At 61.3% G+C, this 25,763-nt stretch overlaps 1 protein-coding gene across 40 annotated transcripts in view; it reads left to right on the top strand.

The window, feature by feature from the left end:
- The window catches only part of ARHGEF10L (Rho guanine nucleotide exchange factor 10 like), a 155,125-nt gene that overhangs the window by 115,000 nt on the left and 14,362 nt on the right, over positions 1-25,763 (top strand). For all 40 annotated transcript variants that reach the window (XM_081580933.1, XM_081580934.1, XM_081580930.1 and 37 more), the window contains 4 exons: positions 1,573-1,659; positions 2,955-3,175; positions 4,716-4,870; positions 11,145-11,293. In XM_081580933.1, the coding sequence (XP_081437059.1) occupies positions 1,573-1,659; positions 2,955-3,175; positions 4,716-4,870; positions 11,145-11,293 (612 nt within the window). The remainder of the gene's footprint in view (positions 1-1,572; positions 1,660-2,954; positions 3,176-4,715; positions 4,871-11,144; positions 11,294-25,763) is intronic.

Here is a 25,763-nt window from a genome sequence, read left to right as displayed (position 1 = left end):
TGCAGCCCACGGGGTCACAGAGAGCCGGACGTGACTGAGCGACCGAGCGTGTGCTGGTAGCAGCTGAGCTGGGACTGGAGCCCGCTGACTGCACCTGGAGCCCACCGACTGTGCCCGGAGCCTGCCGACTGCGCCTGGAGCCCGCTGACTGCGCCCAGAGCCCGCTGACTGCGCCTGGAGCCAGCCTATGCTCTCCTCTGCTCCGCGCGGGGCTCCTTGGTCCTCGGAAGTCAGCTTCCCGTCACCGACACCCCTTCTGGGTCCAGAGCCCGGCCCGTTCAAGGAGCCTTTGAGTCTTTGCCCCCGTCTCGGGCCCAGGCTCTGCTGACTGGCTGACGTCTGGCCCACTGGGGTTGCCATGGAAACACTGGAGCCAAGCTGCGGTTGCCCTCCACCCCCAATCTGAGAGGAGAGGAGCAGGAAGGGCCAGGCACTCCGCGGGCTATGGTCCCCCAAGAGACGGGGTGATGGGGGCAGGGCCTGAGGGTGCCTGGGAGACCGGGTGTGCGGTCCTGAGCTCCCGGCCCGGTAGACGCTGTCCCCCGGGGGCCACGGCCTCTGGCGTGGCAGCCTGGCCTCTGGGTAGAGTTTTAACCGAAAAAGAGCAGCGGGCTGGGGTTCACGACTGAATTCCAGCCCTGACTCCAGTGTGACCTTCTATGTGACCTTGAGGCAGTCACGCCCCCCGCCCACCAAGTTCATGTCTGCCAGCCGCTCAGCAAGGGGGCTGCGGGAGGTGACCCCTTTGGGTTCCCTCACCTGTGGCCCTTCCAGACTTCCTCGTCAGATCACCTCAGTGGGGCCGGACGACCAGGCCGCGGGTGCCAGCAGAGGGCAGCACCTGCCTGCTCCAAGGCCCGTGGTGGCCGCATCCTCTCGGGGGCACCTCCGCCCTCCCCAGCCAGCCCCCTCTTTGGTCTGGCTGGAGTTTCCAGCAAGGCCCCTGAAAGGGCCAGGCCCTCCCCTCACACTGCCATCCTGGCCAGAGACATGGACGGCAGATTTAGTTCAGGAAAAGGCCCGAGGGCCACTGGTGTGGGGTTGGGTCCGCTGATGCAGAGGAGTGAGCAGCTGGTGGTCCTCAGTGACAGCCCCTCTGGTCCTGGCGGGGTCGGCCGAGGAGGGGGGGCTCTGTCGACCTGGGACCCCGCTCCGTCGTGCTTCTCTGGGGGACAAGGAAGGCCAAGGGTCATGGTGCGCGCCGCCTCCGTGGCCTCGGGCAGTTGCTTGTCTTCTGTGGACCTCGTCTTCCCCACGTATGAAATGTGAGCGGTGCACGACCGTGGTTTTCAATGAAGCCCAGTTTGGAAATCCCTCTGTTGGCCCAGAGTTTCATTCAGGCTCCAGAAGGTTCCAGGAGGGCGGAGGTCACCTGTGAGTGCCGGGGGGCTGCCTGGGAGGGACTTGCCCCTTGCTGGCCCCACCCTCAGGGGCTCGCTGGGCCTGAGGGGACTCAGAACCGCAGGTGTAACGGCCCCTCGGACGGACGGTGCAAACCCGGGTCGTGCCGTCAGACGTCAGCGTCTTCAGCGCCTCAATGCCCACCCCTGTGTGTACCGTCTGTCTCTGCAGCTCGGGGCCCTGGTCCACAGTCCCGTCAGCTGTCCTCTGCTGGGCTTCTCTGCTGTCAGCACCTCCCTCCCACAGGGCTACCTCTGGGTGAGTAACCCCTACGTCCAGCCAGGGCCTCGGGCCTCGGGGCACAAGCAGGAAGGGAGGCTCCTGGGGGGTGCTGGAGAAAGCGGCCAGCCCGTGGACCCACCCAGCGAGGTCTTCCTGGGCACTTCCGCGGCAGGTTCTGTGCTCAGAGCTGGCAGGTGCGGCCTCACCAGGGACAACAGAAAGCCAGGGGACCGATAAGAGAGTAGTATTCTCGCAACTGGCCTTGGTGCCGTGACGGAAATGAACGTAGCCGTGCGGAGTGTCTGGATGGCGGGTCTTCCCCCCGGGGGCCAGGAGGCAGGGCTGCCCATCTCTCTCAGAGATCCCGGCCCACCATTCTGCACTGGGTTCCGCAGAGCCTGCCTGACTCACATCGGTGCTGTGCCCCCCATGTGGCCCGTAGTGCAGACTGTGGCCTCCCGTAGGTTTCCTGAGCTTCCAGCCTCACCACCCCTCCGGTCAGTCTCTGGGCATTCAGGCAGGGAAACTCTGGCTCACCCTTCAGGGTCCAACCCAACTGCCCCTTCGGAGGGTGATTTCTTCTTCGCAACATGTTTCTCCAGTGTCTAGTTTATGATGTATCTCCCCGTCCATTATCCTTCCATCCATCCATTAATCTTCATCCATCCACCCATCTATCTGTTATCCTTCCATCTATCCATCCATCCACCCAGCCTTATAATCATCTGTCCATCTCCGCATCCATCCGTCCATCCATCCGTCCATCCACCCAGCCTTATAATCATCTGTCCATCCCCGCATCCATCCGTCCATCCGTCATCCGTCCATCCACCCAGCCTTATAATCATCTGTCCATCTCCGCATCCATCCGTCCATCCGTCATCCGTCCATCCACCCAGCCTTATAATCATCTGTCCATCTCCGCATCCATCCGTCCATCCGTCATCCATCCATCCATCCCTCCATCCATTCAGCAAGGATATAATGAGTATCTGCCATGTGCTAAATGCAGAGGTAAAACTGAAGGAGACAGGGCAGAGTTGCTTGAAATTTACCTTAAAGATAAGGAAATAGAAAGCTGGCTGTGTACCTGGTCCACCTTAGCTCTTTTCCTGGTTTTCTTTGGCCCCTGAATCTAACTTGTTGCCCTGGCAGCTGGGAACAGGTGACCTTCAGTGACAGCAGGACCCCTGTGGCAGGAGAGGGCATGTTTCTCTTGGTGCCTAACCCTCGTGACAAGTAGGCGCCCGGGGTGGGTCGCCGGGGGCAGGGGCCGCGTCTGCGCCCGCTCACGAGGCGCTCACCTGACGGCCTCTCGGTCTCTGCCGTAGGTTGGAGGCGGGCAGGAGGGCGTGGGGGGCCAGGTGGAGATCTTCTCCCTGAACCGGCCCTCGCCCCGCACGGTCAAGTCCTTCCCACTGGCGGCCCCCGTGCTCTGCATGGAGTACATCCCAGAGGAGGGGGGCAGCGGAGACGGGGACGAGGGCTGCCCCGCTGCTGACGCCTCGGCTGGGGTGCACCCCACCATCTGCCTCGGGCTGCAGGACGGCAGGTGAGGGGCCCGGGCCCCTGGTTGGGAGCAGGAGCTGGGGGCCAGGAGCAGGAAGTGGGGGCCCAGAGCGGGAAGTGGGGAGCGGGAGTGGGAAGCGGGGGTACGGAGCGGGAAATGGGGGCCAGGACACCCAGCCAGCATTGGGAGCTGCTCACGCTTCACCAGGACACTTCAGGGGCTGCTCCGGGCCAGCTGGCTTCCTCCCGGCAGTGTGGGTCCACGGGCGACGCTGGCTTCGGTGTCGGGCAGAGCTGGGTTTGGGTCTTCTACTGCCTTGTGCTGTGTGACCGCTCTGTGAAGTGGTGTTACATCCCCCACACGTGGGGCTGCTGTGAGAGCCCGCCAAGACGTGGGACACGTGAAGACTTCGGGTCCCTTTGCTGTCACTGCCCGCGTGCACCCGTCTGTGGCCTCAGGTAGCCTTGCAGGGCAGGTGATGAGACCTGCTGGCAGAGGGGCCTTCCCCCTTGAAAGACCCGCCTGGAGCTGGTGAGTCAGCGAAGACTTCCTTGCAGCAGGGGCCGCCCCTGCCAGAGCTTGGCCTGCTGGAAGGCCCAGCCATGTGGATGGAGGGTGACTGTTCATCCCGCTGACTGACTGTGAAGAGGGCCCTGAGGGGGCCGCACGCCCACGTCCTCGTGTCTGCAGGCTCCTCACGCCTGTCGTCGAGTCGGGGTGTCAGGCACCCCCGCAGTGTGCTGCTGCCTCGGCCGGAGCCGGGAGCCTTGCAGTGGCCCCTGTTTCCGCAGGAGCAGCTGGGGGAGGAGCTGAAAGCTGATACACGTAGAACCAGCTTGGAGACATCAGAGGCTCCATGCTGTCCGGGTCTGGGTTCACGGAACCCAGGGGCCTGGTGAACACGTTTTGCTTTTAAGGAGATCAAATTCAAACTACATAGAATTTATCATTTTGGCCATTTAAAGTCACGCAACTCAGTGGTTTCCAGTACATGCATGATGGGTAGCCATCACCACTACTTAGTTCTGTAACATTCTCGTCACATCCCCCCAAATCTCTGTATCCCTTCCCATGCCCTGCCCAGCCCCTGGGAACCACTAACGTGTTCCCGTCCATTGGTCTGGATTTGTCTCTTCCGCCCACTTCACATGCACGGACTCACGCAGTATGCGGCCCTTTGTGCCTGGCTTCTCTCGTTCCCCATAACGTTTTCAGGGTCCATCCAGGTAGTCCGCACGCTGGGGCTCTGCTCCTTGGTACAGCTGTGAGTAGGCATCACGGCCCCATCTTCAGAGAAGACTGAGGCTCAGTGGTCCAGGCCGGCCGGCCGGAGGGGGACAGTCGGCTGGACTTGACTTCAGATGTGACCCTGAAAACCGTGCTCCCAGCCCCCCAGCTGTGCTGTGTCCAGAGCCCCATCTTCTACGGGCTCCGTCCCCTTAGGCCGCCCACGGAGAAGTCTGAGCCGTGGCCTGGCCACACAGCAGGAGGCAGGCTGAGCTGGTGGGAGGTGGGGCTGGGGGCTGGAGGCCTCTCGCCAGGAGGCCGGGGGCGCTGGGTGAGTCTCCACCTCTCCCTGCAGCGTCCTGCTTTACAGCAGCGTGGACACGGGCACCCAGTGCCTGGCGGCCTGCCGGAGCCCGGGCCTGCAGCCTGTACTCTGCCTGCGACACAGCCCCTTCCACCTGTTCGCCGGCCTGCAGGATGGCACCCTCGCCGCCTACCCTCGGACCAGCGGTAAGGATGCGGAGCTGCCCTGGGCCCTGGCCAAGCGCCAGACCCAGGACCAGAGAGGCTGTGGGAGGCAGACCAAGGAGGCAGCTCAGCAAAGAGTCCAGGAATCAAGGTGCTGGAGAGACTGGAGGTCCCTGATCCCCATTGGGGTCCCCAAAGGGACGGGGTGCTCACTGTCATACAGACAGCTCAGTCCATTGGCAGGAGACTCTGCTGTGTAGGAACAGGGTCTCTGGGCTCAGAGAGCCCTGGCTTCACATCTGGGCTCTGCCCTGATGACTGCGGTGTCCATGGGTGAGCAGTTGCTCCTCTGTGCCTCAGTTTCCTCATCTGTAAAATGAGGATAATGGTAACACCCGCTGCTCATAGGTACAGGTGGGGGTAAGCATTTCAGTGAAGGCAAAGCTTAGCGCCCGGCACAGTCGGTGTCCAGTGGGGTCAGGCATTTTGGTCTTCACTGTTTGATCGAGCCATCGATGGCACAGACGATGATGTCTGGAGGGAGGGCGGACAGCGTTTGAGCTGCTGTGCTCCAGGACAGGGTGAAGCGGCGCATTCTTTTAATTCTCACCACGACCCTCGAGAATGGCCTCCTCCTTACGGACACTGATGCTGAGGTGCAGGAAGGGATGCGAGTGCCGTGGTCCCTGTCCGTCGTGCCTCGTTCAGCTCCCAGTCCATGGTCAAGAGCGGGGGGTGGAGGGGAGCAAGTCCAAGACCAGCGCCCCCAGAGGCTGCCGAGCCGAGCCTCAGCCTTCCTGCCCCCGCCCCCCGCCCCTGATTGCTGCGTCATCACAGCCCGTCGCAGGTTATAAGCAGATATTTGTACCGAGCTTTTTTGTTTGTTTGTTTTTTACCACTTGGCACTGTGTTGGTATTTTAAATTAGCTTTTGATAAGGCGTTTATAGTTTTTAATTAAAGGGGGTAGAGGGAGGGGAGGCGGTCCCTCTCGCCGTCAGACACGCCGTGTGTGTGAATGTCAGTCCGGGCTCAGATCTTCGGTGATCTACACCGGGGCTTCTGGAGGGATGGCCACCCTCTGGCTCCCGCGGGGGTCTGGAAGCCCGGCCCGGCCCGCTCTGCGCCGCCCCAACCCCCAGATGGGCTGCCTTGGGCCCTTTCCCTCTTGGTTCCTGACTCTTCAGTTTGGGAGCGCGGGTTGGGAGGAGGTGGGCAGGGTGTATCCGTGTGCCGGGGCTCCATGACCAAGTACGCAGACCGATGGTTTCAGCAGCCTAATTTACTGACTGCTGTTCTGAAGACTGGAAGTCTGAGAGCAGGGTGTTGGCAGGGCCGTGCTCTCCCCGGAAGGCGCTGGGGAAGGGTCTGTTCCAGGCCTCTCTCCCAGTTTCAGGTGGTTCCTTGGCTTGTGGCACCATAACCCCCATCTTCACGTGGGGCTCTCTTTGGGGGAGCCCTTGTCCAGAGAACCCCTTGGAATCAGACCCCCACCCTCCTCCAGCGTGACCTGATCTTAACCAATTCTATCAGCAACCCTACCAGCAAACAAGGTCATGTGCTGAGGTGCTAGGGGTTGAGGCGTCAGTGAATGAATTTGGGGGACACAATTCAACCCATAGAGGGTTGGGGTCTAACCACTGACTTTCAGCTTGAGGTTTCTCAGAACCAAAAGAGCCACTGGAGACCGTTGGACCCAACACCCTCATTTTCTGGGTGGGTAGGGACTCCCTGGAGCCCCATGGGTGAGCCAAGACCTGAACCTAAGCGTCCTCCTCCCAGGACTGGAGTCCTCTCCAGCTTTAAGGGGGCTTTGGCTGCTCTGGGCAGAGTGAGGTGCCATCTGGCCTGGAATAGGAAGTTGAGGTGCTCCGGGAGCCGTCCTGCCTTGCAAACATCTGTCCACCAGATGTTTACTGAGCACCCACTAGGCCCGTGGATATGGTGGTCAGCAAACTGGATGGGAGTGAAGGAAGGAAGGAAGCTTACAGCTTCCCTCACAGCTTATAGAGGGAGACAAGACAGGTTTATAGATGAGTCGAGCGAACAGGCAGGAAGCTGACGGTTATACATGGCGCTGGTGGTCCTAAGGGGAAGTGCAGGGTGTCGGGTGAGAGTCTGGCCCTCTGTGCCCGGGGTGGGCTGGTTGGCGAAGGCCTCGCTGAGGGACGGGACCCTGAAGCTGAGACTGAAGAGAAGTGGCCAGCAGCTGAGAGATGTTTGTGAGGATTCTAGGGTTACCAGGCCACCTGGAGTCCGGGGCTGTCAGAGCTGGAGGGGCCTCGGAGTCCAAGCAGTGTGGCCCTGGCAGCCAGTCTGCTGCCCTCAGGATCTCTGCTTATCTGCATTCATTCCTTCCTTCCTTCATTCACTCATTCAGCAAGTATACGCTCAGGGCCCATGGGGTGCCAGGTGAGCCCATCCCTGTCCATCCTGTGTTTGGGCACAGCTGCCTGGATGCCTCCTGTCCATTTCCCCTACTCCTGGTCTGCCTCTGAGCAGAGACAGGGACTTGACCAGGCCTGGTGGGGCTGCAGGAATGTCCCTGGTTAGACGCTGGGGACGGGGGCCACAGTTGCCCCCTGGAGGAGCCAGGACGGGATGGGTGAGGGATGGGCTGAGGGGTCAGGCTGTTGGGATCGGGTCCCCACTGTGAGAGACTGGACCTGCTGCTGCTTCTGCTCTCGGGGCCTCAGTTTCCTCACCTGTAAAGTGGGCGCGAATTCAATCCCTGCACACAGGGCGGCTGTGAGGGCCGGGGACAGCCAGTCGCAGGTGCTCAGCACGGAGGTGGGGACAGACTCGTGTCTCTCCCTTTCCACCATCATCATTTCTGTTGCGATGACTCCTGGGGCATTGGCTGCCCTTTGGGTTCCCTCGACCTCAGTGACTTTCTCTCTGTGTCCTCCCTTCTGGCTCCAGACCCCCGAGGACCCTGCTGGGCTTTCTGCCCTGCAGCCCGCAGCGGGGGGGACTCCTGCTTCTTGAAGGTGCCTTTGCTGTGACAGGGCCTTGGTCTCCGTTCACCAGGCGTGAGCGCGGGTCCAGGCCCAGACGGATGGGCTGTCGTGCCGGGGTGGGTGAGACTTTGGAGGTGTGCGTGCCTGTTCTGGAACTGTGTACAGACAGCCGTTGGAGGGCAGGGAGAGCGGGGAGGGGTGGACCCCCCTGCAGGCTTGGTGTGGGCAGGGCACTGGCCCTGCCCAGAGCGCCCGCTGATCCCGACTGAAGTCTTAGACTTGCGGCCTGTGGAGGCTGGGAAGAATCTTAAGAGGCCAGAAGTCCAGGGTGAGAGGGTGATCTGCTTGTGACATCTGTCACCCCGTTGACCACCAGGGGTGAAAGTGAAGGTGAAAGTTGCTCAGTCGTGTCTGACTCTTTGTGACCCCATAGACTATACAGTCCATGGAATTCTCCAGGCCAGAACACTGGAGTGAGGAGCCTTTCCCTTCTCCAGGGGATCTTCCCAACCCAGGGATCGAACCCAGGTCTCCCGCATTGCAGGCGGATTCTTTACCGGCTGAGCCACCGGGGACGCCCCAGGGAACTGAGACAAATCAGGGAGGCATCAGGGTTGATTCAGCAGAATTCCGTCCCCTTGGGGTACAGGCGGGAAATGGAGTCCCAGCGAGGGAAAGCCTCTTGTTCAGGGTCCTACATGGGCCCCTGAATCAAGGAATTCCTGTCCTGTGTTCTTTGCGACATAATGATATTGGTATTATTAAGTCTTTTTTTTTTTAGAAGCATTTTTAATTGGAGGATTAATTAAATTGGAAGCTTTACAACGTTGTGTTGGTTTCTGCCAGACAACACCGTGAACCAGCTGTAAATACATGTATGTTCCCTCCCTCTCGAACCTGCCTGCTGTTATCACGTTTCTGTCCTGAAGCCAGGCCTCTTAGGAGACACCCAGCAAGTGGAGGGGTGGTCAGGACACGTGTGGCCCTCAGGGGTATCAGACCCCTACCCCTACCCCAGGCGCGCTGTCCCGGGAGGGCAGAGGCATGAGGCCTCGGGGGGCTGCCCTGCTCCCAGGGCAGAGCGCGCGTGTCCGCTCTCGGGGTTCCAGCGTCCCTGACCGCTGCCTTCCTAACCCGCGGGGGTCTCAGCCCCGACCTTGGCCCGAGTGGCGGGCGTTCTGGCTTCTGGCCGCTGGGGGGCGCTCGGAGCCCTGCCTTTCTGTGGCTCTGGTTTCCTGGTGGGGGTCACGGTCTGTGGTGGAGGCCCCGTCGCCTGTGGTCCCTCTTCCCTCCTGGACTCCAGCCCTGGGCCCAGACATCTTTGGAAACTCTTGGAACCTGAGCCCCGGCCCTGGCTGGCCGGCGCACCCCCGGGCTCCCCGGGTCCCTGCCGTCGCGTGAGTCCAGTGAGGTCCTTGCTTGCGCAGGCGGCCACCTGGAGGCAAGTGAGCCAACGGCCAGAGCTGACGCGCGGCCGGCCCTGCCCAGCCGGTGGTCTGGGCTGGTTCTTTCAGCCCCGCGTCTCAGTTTTCTCGGTTGTAAAACAGGGAAAAGAATAGAATCTTCCACGCAGGCTGGTGAGAGTTAAGGAAAGAATTCATGGAAAGAGTGCCCGGCACGCTCACGAGTAGCAGAGTGTGGTGACAGCTGTCCACGCTCTCCCTGTGCTAAACTCAGCCCGTGTTTCCTTTGAGCCCGGCCGCATCTGCGAGGCGTGGGCATGCTCATCACGCCCACTTTGCAGCCCAGGAAACTGAGGTTCCGAGCGGTGGCGTCACCTGTCCAAGTACGCGCAGAGATTGAGAGGCTGCAGCCAGGACTCCGGCCCAGCCTGCTTCCCGCGTTCACGGGCTGGGAAGAACCGGACATGTGCTGCTTGGGCAGGGGTGATGGTGTGTGTGTGTGTGCGTGTGTTTCCTGACTCAGCTGAGCTAGGAGTCTTCCAAGTTTAAGGGCTGCTGAAGGGGAGAGGAGGACCCATTTCACAGAAGGGGAGGATGTGGTGGTGGTAGGGAATCTGCTCTGCTGCCCAGGGGCTCCTCTGTGGACAGTGGTGCCCGTCATGCCGCCCAGCAGCAGGCTCGGAGGGATGGCCTGTGCCAGGGTCACCGTGCACCCCTTCCATGCACTCCTGCAGGAGGGTTGGGGGGGCTGGGCGCTGACACCCAGCAGCAGGCTCTGTCCTCCCTCCCTCCACTGCCCACCCCTCAGGGGTGGGCCCCACTTCCTGCTCAACCCTCCTGGCCCACCTGGCACCCTGGCAGGACGGGACAGCCACGGGGGTTCTGTGAGGCATCAGGTGTGACTTCAGAGAAAAGCCCGTCTCAGTGGACATGGCTTGCACGCCAGGGGAAATCCTTGGTCTGTTCTTGGGTGAGCTGAGCATCCCTGGGTGGGCAGGGGAGAGCTTCATTCCACACTGGGCCAGGTCCCTTCATCTGCCCATCTTCAGGGATTGTGGGCTGGGGGCCGATGGCCTCTGAGGACTTCTTCCTTCCATACCTGGGGTGGTGGCATCTCTGGAGGAGGAAGGTCATCGGAGATCTCAGTAGAGGTGACAGAGCGCCTTGGAGTGGGTGAGAAGGTCTGTGAGAAGCCAGGACAGTCTCAGTGACTTACGGAGTCTGAAAAGTCCTTGGAGACAGTCTTGTTGGTGGCACCCTACCCATTGTCCAGATAGGCATACTGAGGCCTTGAGAAGGGGAGAGAGGCACTCAAGGTCCGTAGTGAGCTGCTAGAAGAACCAAGGCCGGGACACTTCCCACCATGTCATGCTGCCTTCTTGGCAGGGCTCTCTGGATGCTGCCTCTTCTGGGAAGCCTCCCTGGTTTCTTGGCAGGGCTGTGTGAATGCTGCCTCTTCTGGGAAGCCTCCCTGGTTTCATGACAGGGCTGTCTGGATGCTGCCTCTTCCAGGAAGTCTCCCTGGATTTCCCCTGTGCAGAGTTGGTTCCTTCTGTCTTAACGGTTCTCAAGGCCCTCTGTGCATGCCTGGCCACTTGGGCTTAGCACTTTGTGTGGTAACTGCTGATTAACCTTTTGGTCTCGCCGGCCAGTGGGGGTTTTCTTGAGGGCAGGGTGTGTGTCTGATTTATTTCTGCCTCCGCAGCCCTGAGCACAGGGCCTGGCGTGGAGTTGGTGGGGACTTGGTGTGCATGTGGGGTGAAAGCACGGGAGAGGGGAGAGGAGGAGGGGGGAGTGGGGAGCACCGCAGATGGGAGCAGAGGCTGAGGGGGGGCGGGAGGAGCCTGGACCTGGACTGGGCCCCTCTGTGGGCCTGGTTCCCGAGGGTTGGGGAGCTCTGACCTGTTTGCTGCCCCCCACCCCCCCACTGACCTGCTGGTTTCCTCTCCCTGCAGGAAGCATCCCCTGGGACCTGGAGAGCCCGCCAGCGTGCCTGCCTGTGGGGCCAGGGCCCGTCCGCGCCCTGCTGAGCCTGGAGGAGGCCGTGTGGGCCAGCTGTGGGCCCCGGGTGACCGTCCTGGATGCCACCAGCTTGCAGACTCAGGTACCGGCCCTGCCTCGAAGCTCATGGCCCCAGGGGGCCGTCTCCAGGCATCCTCTCCGCTGACCCATCTCACACCCTGCCAGGCACTGCCCTGGGCTCCCGGGGGCATCTCGGGGTCGTCAGGGTTTCCTGGGCCACATGGGGTCTGGGATCCCCGCTGGGCTGCCCCCTGCCCCCCGACACGTTCCGACAGGGCTGCCGAGAGGGGAAGTGTCCCCACCCCGCTGGGCAGTGGTCTCACTTCTCTGTTGTGTCTGCTGCTCCCCGGGGAGCTGGGGCTGGGATCCCTGTGCTCCCAGGGGTAGCCCGGACCCGGCTGTGGTGAGGGGGCAGCCGGTGTGGATGCCAGCTCTCAGGGCACCGGGCTCTTTAGCCAGTGTGGACCCCACAGGGAAGGGGCGCTCGGCCCCAGCTCGGCCGCTGTGATGCGGGCCTTGTCTCGGGGGTTCTTCCTGGCTCAGCCCGGACCCTCTCCTGTCAGTGCCCAATAGCCGTGCCCACCCCCTTTGCCACAGCCCAGGCTCCATCCTACATGGTATTTTGGTGACGATCCCTGTTACCTGATTTGCTTGGATTACCAGCTTGGCCACCAGGCCCGGGGGGAGCCTAAGCCTGAGCCTGACCCTGCTGCCTTCCCGCAAGGACCTTCTTTCCTCACCTACTTGGTCCTGCCCCAGCTTACTCAGCAGCCAGGCAGTCTGGACTGGATCCTGGATGACAGGTCCTGGTTTGGCAAATGGAGTCCTGAGCCCAGGGAGATGAGGGTGAGCCCCGAGACCCGGGGCAGAGCCTCAGGGCCCCACTGCTAACTCACCGTCTCTGTTGAAGCTTGAGGTTCAGCCTTCGCTCCGTGCCTTCCAGGCTCAGCCTTCCAGTCCTGGCCCTCATCTTCTGGGGCCTTGGGGGCCTTGTCTGAGCACAAGTTTTCCTGCCCCTTCCCCGGGGTCCCTTCGCCTCTGTGTGAGATGATGCTCGGGAGCCCCAGTCCTGGCCAGGGCCAGGGAGGTGTTTGGTTAGCGGCTCTTCTGGGCGCTGGAGAGGGAGGCGGGGGTGGGTTCTGCCTGCAGCACCTTGGACAGCGGCGAGAGGCTGCATTGTGGGCGGAACCAGAGGATTTGGGTGTGGAGCTGCCGTTGGTTTCTGAGAAGTGGGTGGGGGACTCACGGTGAAACCTGGCCTGCCCTCCCCTTTAGGGGCTGCTTGAACAGGCCCCCACCTTAGGCTTGCACCGTGGCACCAGGGGCCTTTGACCTCACTGCTGGGGCGGGCCTGGCAGAGGGGGCGGGCTCTGGGAGAGGCCTACCGGGAGGACACTGTGTTGCCCCTCCTCTGCTTCTGGGTTTCCTGGTGTTCCTTCTCCCTGGCGGATGGGTGGGAACAGGGAGCCCTGACTAGCTGCGGCCCCAGACCCCGTTCCCAGCCCTGCCCCGTCACTGCCTTCAGGGGCCTCTCACCTCCTCGACCTTCTGGGAGGAAGATGACCAGGGGAGCTGGCTCCCCAGGGCGCTCGGGGTCAGTGACCGGCCTGGGTCTCAAGGCATTTGGGAAGAAGGAGGCTGAGAACCCCCTGCTGTCCCCGTGCCAGGCCCAGCGTCTTCCTGGGTTTCTCCTGGGCCTGCAGAAACGGCACCCACTCCAGTGTTCTTGCCTGGAGAATCCCAGGGACAGGGGAGCCAGGTGGGCTGCCGTCTGTGGGGTCACACAGGGTTGGACACGACTGAAGCAACTTAGCAGCAGCAGCAGCAGGGGCCCAACTTAGGGCAGTGGTGGAGGGGAGGAGGCGCGGCCTGCCCCTGCGGGCCTCCAGTCTGGTGGGGAGGAGCCAGCCCTGCTCCTAGAGGCCTCTAGTCTGACGGGGGAGACACGGCCCAGCCCCGCCCTGGGGGCCCTCCAGCTTTCGGGAGGAGACCCAGCCCTGCCTTCTGTTCTCCATATGGGAAAAATGAGCCCCGAAACGTGAAGAAGCTGAGATGGGGGTGAGGATGGGGTGGGAAGGCGCAGGCGTTCAGAGCCCCGTTGGCCGGTGGCCATTCCCAGCACCGCCAGCAGGACAAAGGGAGGGAGAAGGCGGCCGGGGAAGGTGGGGGCAGGATGTGGGCTGAGAGCCGTCTGCAGGGAAGGGTCTTCCCAGGAAGGATCCAGAGGCTGGAGGACCCTGAGACCACAGGCCTGCGGGAGCAGAGTGGCTGCTGGTTGTTGGGGCTGGAGTGTAGGACAGCGCCTGGGGACTGGGGACCGCGGTGCCCCTACACGGTCCTTCCCAGCCCCTGAGGCTTCTGGGAGCGGGGGTTGGGAGGCGGCGTCACAGGCAGGGGCTCTGCTCTCATCCCCGCCATGCCCACCCCGGGCCTGCTGGGCACCCCACTCCCTGGGAGGCATGAGGCTTGTCAGCAGCCTGCGTTAGACGGGAGCCCCGCTCTGTCCCCGCGAGGCTGTGCACCCTCGGACAAGGCCCCGAGCCCTCCTGGACCTCAGTCACCTTCTCTGTGAAATGGGATGAAATCGTCCTGTGCAGAGTTACAGGAGGACTGGGTGGGAAGGTTGATGTAAAGGGCTGTTTCGCGCAGACCTGGCACATACTAAGTGCTGGATGGGCCTTGTTAGTGTTGTAACTGCCTAGCTTGCATCCTTCTTGCCGGATGTGTGGTTTGTTGGGGAAGTCAGCCGCTCCCTTGGAGTCACCAGTGTTGGTAGGGTGGGGTGTGTGTCCGCATCGCGGGTCTTCCATCCCCACGCTTCACTGGCTGGAAGGCCCCCTTCTGCCGACAGCCGTCCGAGGAGCTTGAGACAGATGGACTGAAGGAAAGACAGGGCCCAGGCGTGACCCTGCCCGCCCTCACCGGATCCCACCCCTCCCTCGCCAGCGGCCGGAGTGTTCTGCCCAGCCCCGTAGCTCGGCTCTGGCTGCCGTCCCCAGGACAGAGGGGCCACAAGGCTCCAGTGTGAGTCTGCAGTGATTTCAGATTGGTTTGGACCACCCACTTTTAAGGGGATCAGTGTGGCCGTTGGCCAGCTCTGCATACATGGGGGACATCGGGCGGGCCCTGGGTGGGGGAGGAATGGAGGAAGGGGCGGCTGAGGAGGCCCCGCGGCAGGGCGAGAGGGAGCCTGGACATGGAAGTTTGTGCGGGCGCGGGGCGCGCGGTTCGCCTTCAGCACACAGCGTCCTCCGCACAGTAAGGAGGAGACCGCCATGCGTGTTTCATAGAGCCTCGCTCCGCCGCCGCTCGAAGGGGAGCCCACCCACCTCCGCGCCGGGGCTCCGGGACGGCCATCTGGCTGCTGCTAGTGACCGCCCGACCCAGCCGGGGGCTCCGTGCACCGGCCAGAGGACTGGCCTCCGGGCCAGCCTGCCATCCAGACTGCCCTGGTCCCTGAGGCTCAGGCACGTCCTCACCGCGGGGCACACCTCTGCTCTGAGGGGCGACGTGTCAGACCCTCCCCCAGAACCAGGAGCCCCGTGGGGGCTGGAGATCCTCCACGCCAGGGGACCCGGGAGGGTCCTGGCGGCCCCAGATGTGGTTGCCCGGCTCTGGCCCGAATGTGAAGACATGGGGGCTTCATTCAGAGATTTTGTCAACACTGAGGCGCTTTGTGCAGTTTCTCCACCACCAGGAAGTAAAATAATAACCAACACACACTGAGTGCTTAGCACGGACCCGGCCTGGGGTTAAGCGTTTTACATGCCTTCGCCCACTTAATCCTCACACCACCCCGTGAGGTGAGTACTTGTATTATTCGTACTTTACCGGTAAGGAAACAGAGGCCCAGCGAGGTTCAGTGATTGCCCAAAGTCACACAGGCAGAAGGAGGCCGAGGTGGGATGGGAGCCCGGGCGTCCGACTCTGAGTCTGCTCTGAAGCCCCGGGTCAGCTGCGGGGGGCAGAGGGGCGGCCTTCCTGGGCCGCACCGTCCCCACAGTCTGTGCCGTGTGTAAGGCAGAGGTATCCGTTTAAGTACTGCGTTGGCCAAAAAGTTCGTTTGGGTTTTTCTGTAACCTCTTAACTGCTTTTTCCACCAACACATCCTTCTGGGCCAAGGATGTACCCTGTTCATTTCCTGGCGTCTGTCTGGCTCCGTAGCAGGTGCTCCGAGTCAGCAGTCACGGAAGACGGATAGAAGGTGTCCTGACTGGCAGGCCTTAGCGCAGAGAGAGGGCTGGAGGGGTGGGCTGGAGGGAGACCTCGTTTCAGGTCTTCAGGAGCTCAGAGCAGGCCCAGGGTGGTCAACGCCGGCCCAGGAAGAGGAGGCCCGGGGAGGAGAGAGGGATTCCAGACCAGTGAGAGGGGCGGGGCAGGGGAGGTCTGGGTGGGACCGGGGAGCAGGCCTGATGGACCCGGGGGCTTGGAGGCGGGGCGGGGGAGGGCGCGGCTCAGGCAGGCCTGGCCTTGGGGGGTGGGCACTCCTGGGAGCGGCCCTGGGCTGCCGTCCCCGTTAGGCCCGCTGGCCTCCGCGGCCACCCTGACCCTGCAGAGCCAGTGCCCGGCCTGTCTCTGGGCTTGCCACTCGCCCCCCAACTGCTTGTTCAGCCCCTTGATCCCCACGGAGGCCTCGGCGAGGCCTGTTAAATAATAATGTAGCTCACCAGGGCCTGTGTCAACACCGCATCCTCCATGTTCATTATCTCAATTGCCACCTTCAAAGTCTAATCCAGTCGTTGGGAGTTCATTTTAACTGATCGCTGGAGGGGACGCTGGCTGTGGGATGACGGTTGCATCTTAATTAAAAACAAAGAATGGGGACAGGAGGCCTGAAGCTCGTGGGGCGCCCACCGCCGAGCCTGTGTGGTCGGGGCACCGGGGCAGGGCGGGGGCCCCCCTCACCCCAGCTCAGGGGAAGGTGGCAGTCGAGATGGGCGGGGGCGCTGGAGCGGGGGCTGAGCTGTGAGTATGTTTCCTGCTGGGCCGCTTGTATGGAGGGGGACGCCCACTGGAGGGCGGGGGTCTCTGACCTCGCTCCCAGCTCCGCTGGCCCCTCTGCCGCCCTCTGAATGAGCCAGGCTCCTTCCCCCTGCCAGGCCTCTGCCTCCACTCTTCTCCTGCCTGGAGCAGGAACGCCATGCCTGCGGGCTCCTTCCCGTCCCCCAGCCTCAGCTCGGCGGCCACCTCCTGGGTGGGCCCTGCCCAATCTCCACCCTGGCCAGGGTCTGGACATGTCAGCGGCTTCACTGTCCTCAGGGGATTGGTCACAGTCTGCAGTTGTCTCCTAGATGGCTGTTGTCTCTCTGCACCCACCGAGCGGTGAACAGATGAAAACAGGGCAGGGCCTGGTCTTTTTTTATTTTTTATTTTTATTCGCAGGATCTTAGTTCCCTGATCAGGGATAGAACACATGCCTGCTGCATTGGGAGCGCAGAGTCCTAGGCACTGGGACCCCAGGAAAGTCCCATGGCCTGTCTTGTCCACCAGAGCTCCCCAGGGCTGGGTGCCGCACCAGCGTCTCAGTCAGTGCTGGTGGGAGTTTGCAAAACCACCCCCCGACCCAGGGCAGGTCGACAGGGCAGCTGCCCGCTGCCTTACATGTTCTTTTGGGGCCAAATGTTGAAAATATGGGTGAGAGGAGGCTTGGGGCTCTGGGGCCAGTTGGGAAAGCACCCTGGGAGGAGTTGGGCCTTGGAGGAAGTGGCCTCCCTCTGGGGAAGGCCACACTGGACGAGGCGGGAAGGAACCTGGGGAAGGGACTGGGCGGAGGGTCTGGAGGCGGGGACGGCTGTGTCCCTTCGACCTGCCCCTGTGCCAGCCAGCCTTGGCAGCTCCCCTTCTTCCCAGTCCCTCCTGGGTGCCATTGCAGCAAAAGAGGCCTGGGGTCGAGGCTCCCCCAGCCCTGCCTGCAAAGTGCTGGAACACAGGGCATGTTGTGCCCGGTTGGGCCCTGGGCCTGGCTCCTGCAGGGCTCTCGTGAGTGTTGATGGGGGCAGTCTCCCATTAGGCTCCGACCCCCCCACCCCCATAAGCCTGTCTGGACCTCCTCGTCCCCCCCCTTTCGTGTGCACTGGGTCACACCTTGTGACCTGCGGCCGCAGCACCAGCAGTGGGCCCCTCTCCCCCACAGCGCCTGACTTTTGGGGGACAGTCAGTGGGAGCTTAACCGGATGGAGACCCCGTGGGACAGGCCCACGTCTGGTAGGCTCCCACTGCCCGCCCCCCTCCACGTTCCTGGGGCTGGGAGCAGGCTGACATCACTCAGGTGAAGGGTTGTGAAAACAGCAGGCATTTCCTTTCCTTTTTTTAACTTCTTTTGGCCGTGCCACGTGGCCTGTGGGATCTTCCCCAGCTGGGGTTGTACCTACGCCCCTGCCTTGGAAGCACAGTCTGAGCCACTGGATGCCAGGGCGCCCAGGCGGAGGGCGTCTCTTAGGGAAGTAGGCTCCGTCTGGGGCGGGTCTGAGGGCATGGGTGGGCCGGACAGTCGGCCAGCTGCAGAGCTCCGCCCTGACCACGGAAGGCGCTTCCCCACGTGCATGCTGTCCGCACTCCGGCCTCCCCGGGGGCCCAGCGCTGCCTGTCTGCTTCCCCGGCACCTGGGTGCTGGCTGCTGGTACCAAGGCACGCCAGCAAAGAAACTTCTCTGGCTTCCTGGACACCAGCACCCGCCAGACTTCCCCCTGCCCATCCCCACACCCACCCACCTTCCCCACCCTTGATTTTCACGTTTACTGCCCAAACTTAGTTTGCATGTATTAGCTGTTGTAAATCTATCATAACAGTGCGACGCAGCATGAATAATGCATCACTGGGCTGTATTAGTTTTCTGTCTCCTATCTTATTTATGACATGAAACGAGTGGGAATTTGCAAAAGCGAAATTCAGGCGCAGGGCGTTTTGGGTAATGGTGTGCAAATTGGCGTGAGGGGCGGAAAGATTCACTAAGCCCACGGGTGTCCAGGGGGCCTCGAGGCCTGGACCCCTGGTGTTCAGGACGCTCAGGCTTTTGGGTCAGGGTCATGTTACTCTACAGAGTTGTCTCAGTTCAGCAGTTTTAATTGTTTTTTTTTAAATGTGTTTGTCATCGTTTATTGTTGTCATCCTGTTCTTTTTCCTTTAATTAAAAGTTGGCAGGTGAAACTTAAGAAATCGATTTTCTAAAGGTTGTGGGCACGTCCCCAGAGGCTCTAACACGAACAAGCTCCAAAGGAATGCAAGTGTTTCCTAGCAGCATGAAGGACTGAGGTTAGATGCTCAGAGGGACTTCCTTTCAGGACGCTTATGGAGAATGGAGTGTGGGCCTGGGCCTGGGCCTGGAGACCCTGCCCTGTGGGGGCTTCCTTCCTAGGAGGGCATCGAGGGGTCAGAAGGGGCGCCCGGCCGTGGCTGTGGCCTCTGCCCTCGGGTCTGGGGCTGTGGGGACCCACCTTGAGGATGCTGGGCGGGGCTCGGGGGGCTTAGGGGCCAGGGTCTGGCTCCCCTTCTTCTCACCAAGATCGCAGGGCTTTCTTCTAACAGTCTGTCTCCCCTTGTCCTGAAAGATTTAGGTTGAGGGAAGAATTTCATGGTTTAAAAAATGTAGTTTGAAGCTGTTGGCCAAGGGAACAGGTTCTAGGAAACCGCGGAGGGAGAAAAGGGAGACGGTGGAGGCAAGGCAGGATGGGGCGGCGATGATGGCGGGAGGGGCAGAGGGTGGCAGTGGGGTGGACGGCGGTTCTCTGCCCTCTGAGCCCTGTCCCCCAGCATCTCTGGCTGCCAGAGGCTGTCCCCCGGTCCCCAGAGGTTATTCTCCCCCCTGAGCCCTGCTGCATAATTAGGGGAGGAGACAGCGTAGCAGCGGTTATCCAGTCCCCTGGGATTTGGGGAAGACACGGTCAGCCGGGGATGGACCCACGGGATGCCAGGCCTCGGGCTGGGCCTTCGTACAGTGGGTATGGGACGCTTGGGCAGGAGGGATCACCCGGGAGAGATTAGGCTGGTGCCCGGTGTTGAGCGTGCATACGGTTGGCTGTGTGTTGGCCTTAGCAAACCTGGCTGTGGGGCTGCGGGAGGATCTGCCCAGTGGGAACCTTGAGACGCATTGCCTGCTGCCCCTGCTGTGGTCTCAGTAGGCTTAGACGGTGGGTCAGTGTGGATTCAGGAGCCAGGCTGGCTTGTTCCAGCCCCTGACTCCACGACCGATTGCCTCAGTTTCCCCACCTCTAAAATGGGGAGAATTATAGACCCTGCCTCACGACTCGGCATCGAGATGCACATAAAACTCCCAAGTCCTGCCCGGTGAGGCGTCAGCACGGGGCGGGGAGGGTGTCAGCCTTTGTTTTGTGGAGACTGCAGGACCTCCTCAGGGTCACAGGGACCCCCCAGGAGGTGGGGGGGTCCTGACCCGAGGGTCGAACCCGCATCTCCTGCACTTTCCTGCATTGTGGGCGGACTCTCCACCCGCCGAGCCGCTCAGGAAGCTCTGGTCCCCTGGCCCCCCAGTCGGCCCCTTGGGACGGGTCCGGCTTTGCCTCGGTCACGGTGCACCCTGACCTCTCAGGTGGCCCCCACGTCCAGGGTGTGGGTCTGCGCCTGGTCTGAGGCAGGACCCTCCCCGGGGCCTCGCCCCGCGTGGGAGGGCGGGATGCTGCCTGGCAGGGCCGGCTCACCTTCTCTGCCGAGCCCGGGGCCCCGGGGCCCAGGCTGTCCTGAGCGGGGTCCCCGTGGGTGCTGAGCGCGTGCCTGTGAAGGGGGCCTGGACTAGCGCCGTGTGGGCTTGGGCAGGGTGGGCGGGTGCAGTGCCACCCGCCCCTCGGAGCTGGGATCAAAGCCAGGCCTCCATGGCGGACCTTTCTGGAACACAGCTTCCTCACACCTCGCCCTGCTCCGGCCTGAGCACCCTGGCTCCCTCTGCCCCGGCCGCTCCAGCCCCTCAGCTCCAGACTCCACGCCCGACCCTGGGCTCCGGCAGCGGCCCACCCTCATGGGCCGGCCCCCTGTGAGGCTGTGGTGAGGGGGTCCCCTCCCGCTCCCCGTGGGTTAAGGCTGATGGAGTCTCACCCAGAGGCTGGTCCAGGCTCTCAGTGAGGAGGCGCCCACGGAACCTTTGCAGTGGTTGTCCGATTGAGTTCCGCCCAGTCGCATCCCGCTCTTTGTGACGCACTGGTCACCTCAGTGCCTCCCTTCTCACTGTGAGGAAACTAGGGCAGCAGGAGGTGGAGCTGGGCCCCGGACCCGAGGGCCTGGTCCTGCGCCCCTGGCCTCACCGCGTCTCGCAGGCAGGAGACAGTGACAGACACGCTCCGGCCGCGGCGACGTCCCAGCGGAGGCGGGTCAGGCTGTGTGCTCAGCCCCGCTGCCTCCAGGACGGTGGCTCCTCCTCTGAGTCCTGGTGTGGCCTCCCCGTCTGACCGTCTGACCGGAGGCTCTGCGGTCCCACCTCCCCTCGGGCGGCGAGGGCGCCCAGACGTGCCAGGTGCCAACTGCATATGTGGCGTCTTCTGCTCGGTCTTCACCTGGTCCCCAGCTCCCTCCTCTACGCTGCGCCCACTGGCTTCTATAATTGAAGAGAACAAAAGGAAATTAAATAGGACTAATGAGCAGAATGTCGGTAGCTCCTGCTCTGAGACGTTTTCTAGCCAAATGCACAGGTGGATTTCAGCTCGGGTTAGTGGTGTTTGGTTTGTTTGGTTTTGTTCATTACCGCTGTTGTTTATTTTCTCGTTTTCACTGTGATTTGTCACAGGACGTTGACGTTGAGTTTTGTTTATAAAGACAGAGCGTTGGTATGGCGGCGGCGGGACAGGCCTCCCTGCTGATGGCACTTCCCGTGGGCCCCGCTCTCGCGTGGCCGTGGTGGCAAAGGGAGTCTGCACCCGCCTCCTTGTGTACTCAGTGATGAAGGCACTTGTTGCAGGAATTTTTAACTTTGGAGGGTGAGTGGCTTACAGACTCTTTGGAGATGTTGGCAAAAACTATTGATCATCTTTCTAGAAAAATGTACCAAACACACCAAATTTCTGCCCAGTCAATTCAAAAACAGCTTGTTGAAGACAGGTTTGGGACTGGCTATAGGTCTTGGGGCAGGGATGTTGTCCATCAGTCTATCCCTTCTAGGTTCCCTGGGTGGCTCTGAGCCAGAAGTCTCTTGTTACAGAAGAATGGCCTCATCCCCACTTTACAGATGAGTAAACTGAGGCCCAGAGGCTTTAACGGACTTGCTGGTAAAAGGCAGAGGTGGAGGCACGTCTTAAGCCTCCCTCCCAGCACATGATCCTTGGTCTTGACCAGGTCAGGTTCCGGAGGCAGAGTGTTAAGCTTTGGACGGAGCCCCCCAAAGGTGTCTGTCCATGGAGGTCAGGTGTATGCTCTGGAGTCCTGTAAATGGGTAACCAACTGTCCCATTTTGTCCAGACAAGGAGTTAGACTCCCAGTGCTACAACTGGGGCCTCTCTGGGCAAACTAGGGTGAGTGTGGCACCCTAAGTTGGAATCCTGGCTTTCCCCCCAGATTTTCCAAGTGCTGCACCTCTGTGAATGGCACTCAGCCTCTCCATTTGTTTTTTCAGCTGTGAAGTGCTGGGCGGCATCAGGCAGATCGGGGAAGGGCGTTGTGTGCTAATGCACACAGTGCAGCGGCTCGGACGGGACCTCTGGTCTCAGTCCCCGGCGGCCCTGGCTGGCTGAGTTGACCCCACAGCTTTCTCAGAGCCTCAGACCTGCCTGTTAGGAGAGGCTGGCGGGTGGGGACCTCCTCCCAGGTTTTGGGGGCACGGAGCGGAGGCAGAGTTGGGGAGGTGCTGGTGAGTTCTGTGGGTGGTCTCTGGGCCCATGACCCAACCTCCTAGGCGATTGGGGACCGGGAGGCAAGGGCCCCTTCAGGCCCACGCCCTGCGGGGCGCTCGGCAGGAGGGTGTCGGGGGCACGCCCGCCCCACGCCCCCGCTCTGCCCCTGCCCGGCGGGTTGTCTGGGCTCACCCTGTCCCCTCCTGGGTTCTTTCCCTCTTCTTTCATGAAGACCTCCGGGAAGATGAAATACTCCGCATGGCATGGACAAGGCCTGGTATACAGTAGGCGCTCAGTGGGCAGTAGCTTTGCCGGCCTCCTGCTGTTTCCTCCGAAGCTTCCGGCCCCCAGAGGCCCCAGCCCCCCTTCCCGGCTCTGCGGCGTGATCTCAGCCCTAACGACTGGGAGTGCTGAGCTGCTCACCCTGGGAATTGACGGAAACAGGCGCAGCCGTGTCACCTGGAGGCGCATAAATCGTGCAGGATGCGGTTGGGCTGTGTCAGCCCTGTCTGGGGTGGGATCGCTCACCTGAGACCCTCCGAGCAGCGGTCTGCAGCGGGACCGCCCTGTGGCCGCAGGGAGAGGGCGAGGGGCCCAGGCCCCGTGGGCGGCCGCGCGACCCCGGCTTCGTCCCCGCTGCCTGCCAGCTCCTTGCCGCAGCCCCAGGCGTGGGGCGCTCACGGCCCGCCGGCCGTGTCCCGTGAACCACCCGGCACCCAAGGCAGGTCCTCCCAGCTCCATGACAATCGAGAAAGGAGCCGCGAGGCAGCCCCAGGCCCTTCCCTCCAGCTGCCAGCCTTTTTTTTTTTAATAACTCCCCCCACCCCCCCACAGCTTTTATTTTTCAATTTTTATCAGAGAATAATTGCTTTACAATATCGTGCTGACTCCTGCCACACAGCAACATGAATCAGCCTCGGTGGTACACTTGTCCCCGTCGTCTGGAACCTCCTCCCCCACCTCCCACATCACCCCACTCCTCCAGGTGGTCCCAGCGCTGGGCTCAGCACCCCCGCCCCGTCACACGGCAAACTCCCGCTGGCCGCCTCGTTTACGTGCGGCAGCGTGTGTGTTCCCACGTCTCAATACGCTTCACCCTCTCCTTTCACCGCTGTGTCCACAAGTCCATTCTCTATGTCTGCGTCTCCTCTGCCGCCCTGCAAATAGTTTCATCAGTACCATCTTTCTAGATCCCATACACATGCATTGACACGCATCATTTGTCTTTCTCTTTCTGACGCGTGTACCCCATATCATACACAAACACACACGCTGTTTGGGGCTAAATCCTTTAGAAGCCACTTGCAGACGTCTTTACCCTTCACACTGAATACTTCAGCTGGGCCCTCTTACCTAACTTCAAAAGCTTTATCGTGCCCAGAAGTTCACATCAGTCTACCGTCCAGGGACCCATTTCCCCAGTTTGTCCCCCAAGTACCTTTCATGGCCACTCCCCCTCGCCGCCTCCAGCACCCAGCTGGGAATCACATGTTGCATCTGATGGTGGTATTTCTTTTGCCTCCTTTTATTTTTAAAATAACTTTCTGTGTTTATTTACTTTTGGCTGCACTGGATCTTCGTTGCTGTGTGTGGGCTTTTCTCTAGTTGTGGGGGCGGGGGTGCGGCGGTGGGCGGGCATCTCATCACGGCGGCGTCTCTGGTTGCTGACCGCGGGCTCTGGGGCGCTGGCTCGGTAGTTGAGGCTCCCGGGCTTCAGAGCACAGGCTCAGTAGTTGAGGCTCACGGGCTTGGTTGCTCTGAAGCATGTGGGACCTTCCCGAATCAAGGATCGAACCTGTGTCTCCTGCATCGGCAGGCGGAGTCTTCACTCCTGAGCCACCAGGGAAGCCCTCCCCTCCTTTTAATCTAGGATAACTCCCCGCCTTTTTCTGGGTGTGGGGTCTCCACGAGAGTGACTTTTCTGAGAAGTCCAAGCCGGTGTCTCGTCCCACCAGCTGGAGTTGCCCCACTCTTCTGTCCTGATGAAGTGGGGGCGTCTGGCCCGATTCGGTGCAGGGCTTTCCTGTCACATTGCTAGGAGGCAGGGAGGGTGTAGGCTGGTCCCATCCTTGGTCGCTTGGTTAAGGTGGGCTCTGCCAGCCCTCCCGGTCACCAAGTTACCAGCTTCCCTTTGAAGTTACTGTGGGTAATTCTTGCAAAAATGGGAGAATATCCTGTTCCTCAGCGAATTTTCACTGCAAACTTTTATTTAAAGAGGATTGTCCTTCACCCCCACGTAACTATCCTCCTAGACTACCACTTCAAATGCACCGATTATTTTTAAGGCCCAGTGAGCTATCACCAGGACCACTGTTGCTATTTTTGATGCTCAGATGGTCTCAGATTCGGCCATAAGGAGCCCCTTGGGCTGGCTCCTGGCTCCTTTGGATGCTTCCCATCACTCTTTGGTCACCCCCTGGCTTTCTGCCTCCGGAGACGCTCTTCGCTCACCTGGCACTTCCCCTGCCCCAAGCACTGTTTCTCCAGGGCGCCCCGCATGCCTCCCTTTCATGTGGGATGGTATTTAGAAACCCAGAAGGGGTGTGCTCACTGCTGTTGGGGTGTCATTGCTTCCAGACACTGTCAGCGCACAGGGCCGGGGAGAAAACTCTCAGGTTCATACTGATACCTCTGACTCAAACCCAAGGTCACAGAGCTCTCCTGCCGCCTCTCACGCTACACTTGACTCTTGCTGTTTACCCCCTCTCTCTCTGTCTGTGTCGTTTAGTTGAGTCCGACTTTTTGTGACCCCTTGGACTGTAGCCCGCCAGGCTCCTCTGTCCATGGGATTCTCCAGGCAAGAACACTGGAGTGGGTTGCCGTTCCTCCTTCAGGGGATCTTCCCGACCCAGGGATCGAACCCGCATCTCTTGCATCTCCTGCACTGGCAGGCAGGTTCTTTGCCACTGCCGCCAGCTGGGCAGCTCTGCTGTTTACCCTGGCTCCTAATATAAAGTCACACCACATAGTTTCAGAATCAGTGTGCCAGTTCCATCACCACCACCACCAAGCCTACTTAGTAGAATTCAGGGTTTCTTTGTGGATCTTCTTGTCCTTAAACAAGGACTGATGTTGTGTAGTCAGAGGGCCGAGTTCCCAACCTACTTGAATGGATTCTTTTCTGTGTGGGTGTGACCATGTTCCAATAAAAGTAGATTCACCAAAACAGGTGTCAGGCTGGTATGGCCCGAGGGCCGCTGTGTGCAGACTTCTGATCCAGACTCATCCTAACAGAGCAGCTCCCAGTGCCAGGGAGGCAGCCAGTAAATAGCCTGGAACCTAGGGGCCCCGTGGGCAGGAAGCGCTGGGCCTCCTGGGGCTCAGAGAGGGGCATGACTGGGCTGGTTGCACAGTTGGGCCAGGGACCTTCTTCAGGGACAACGGGGGTAGAGGCCTCTTAGACAGTAAGGTAGCGCCCCACTTCTGGGCCCCCCAGACTGGCCAGGAATTGGAGGAGGGGTCCAGAGGTGAGAATGGGGAGCCACGGCCCAGAATCAGGGTGCCAGGTGGGTAGTGTTTCATCCAGCCTTGGATGATGGCCTGGCTGCCTCCCGGGCAAGGATTTCTGAGCTCCTGTCTCCAAACACCCCATGTTTGGGAAACAAAATGAGATGCATGCTTCCCAGCACTGAGCCGCTGCTCCCACCCAGGGTTGCTGCACTCAGCACCCTCAGCCCCCTGGGGACCCACGAGGCCAGGGTGCCACCCATCCCTGCCCCATGTGCCCAGGAGGCCCAGCCGGTGCACCCAGACCTAGCTTCCCCCAGCAGGCTCCTGGTGAGG

The sequence above is a fragment of the Giraffa tippelskirchi genome, chromosome 3, assembly GCF_054371585.1.
Source record: "Giraffa tippelskirchi isolate mGirTip1 chromosome 3, T2T-mGirTip1v1.2.pri, whole genome shotgun sequence".
Lineage (NCBI taxonomy): Eukaryota > Metazoa > Chordata > Mammalia > Artiodactyla > Giraffidae > Giraffa > Giraffa tippelskirchi.
The sequence above is the reverse complement of the archived record's forward strand: the minus strand, read 5'-3'. Positions and strand labels throughout refer to the sequence as shown.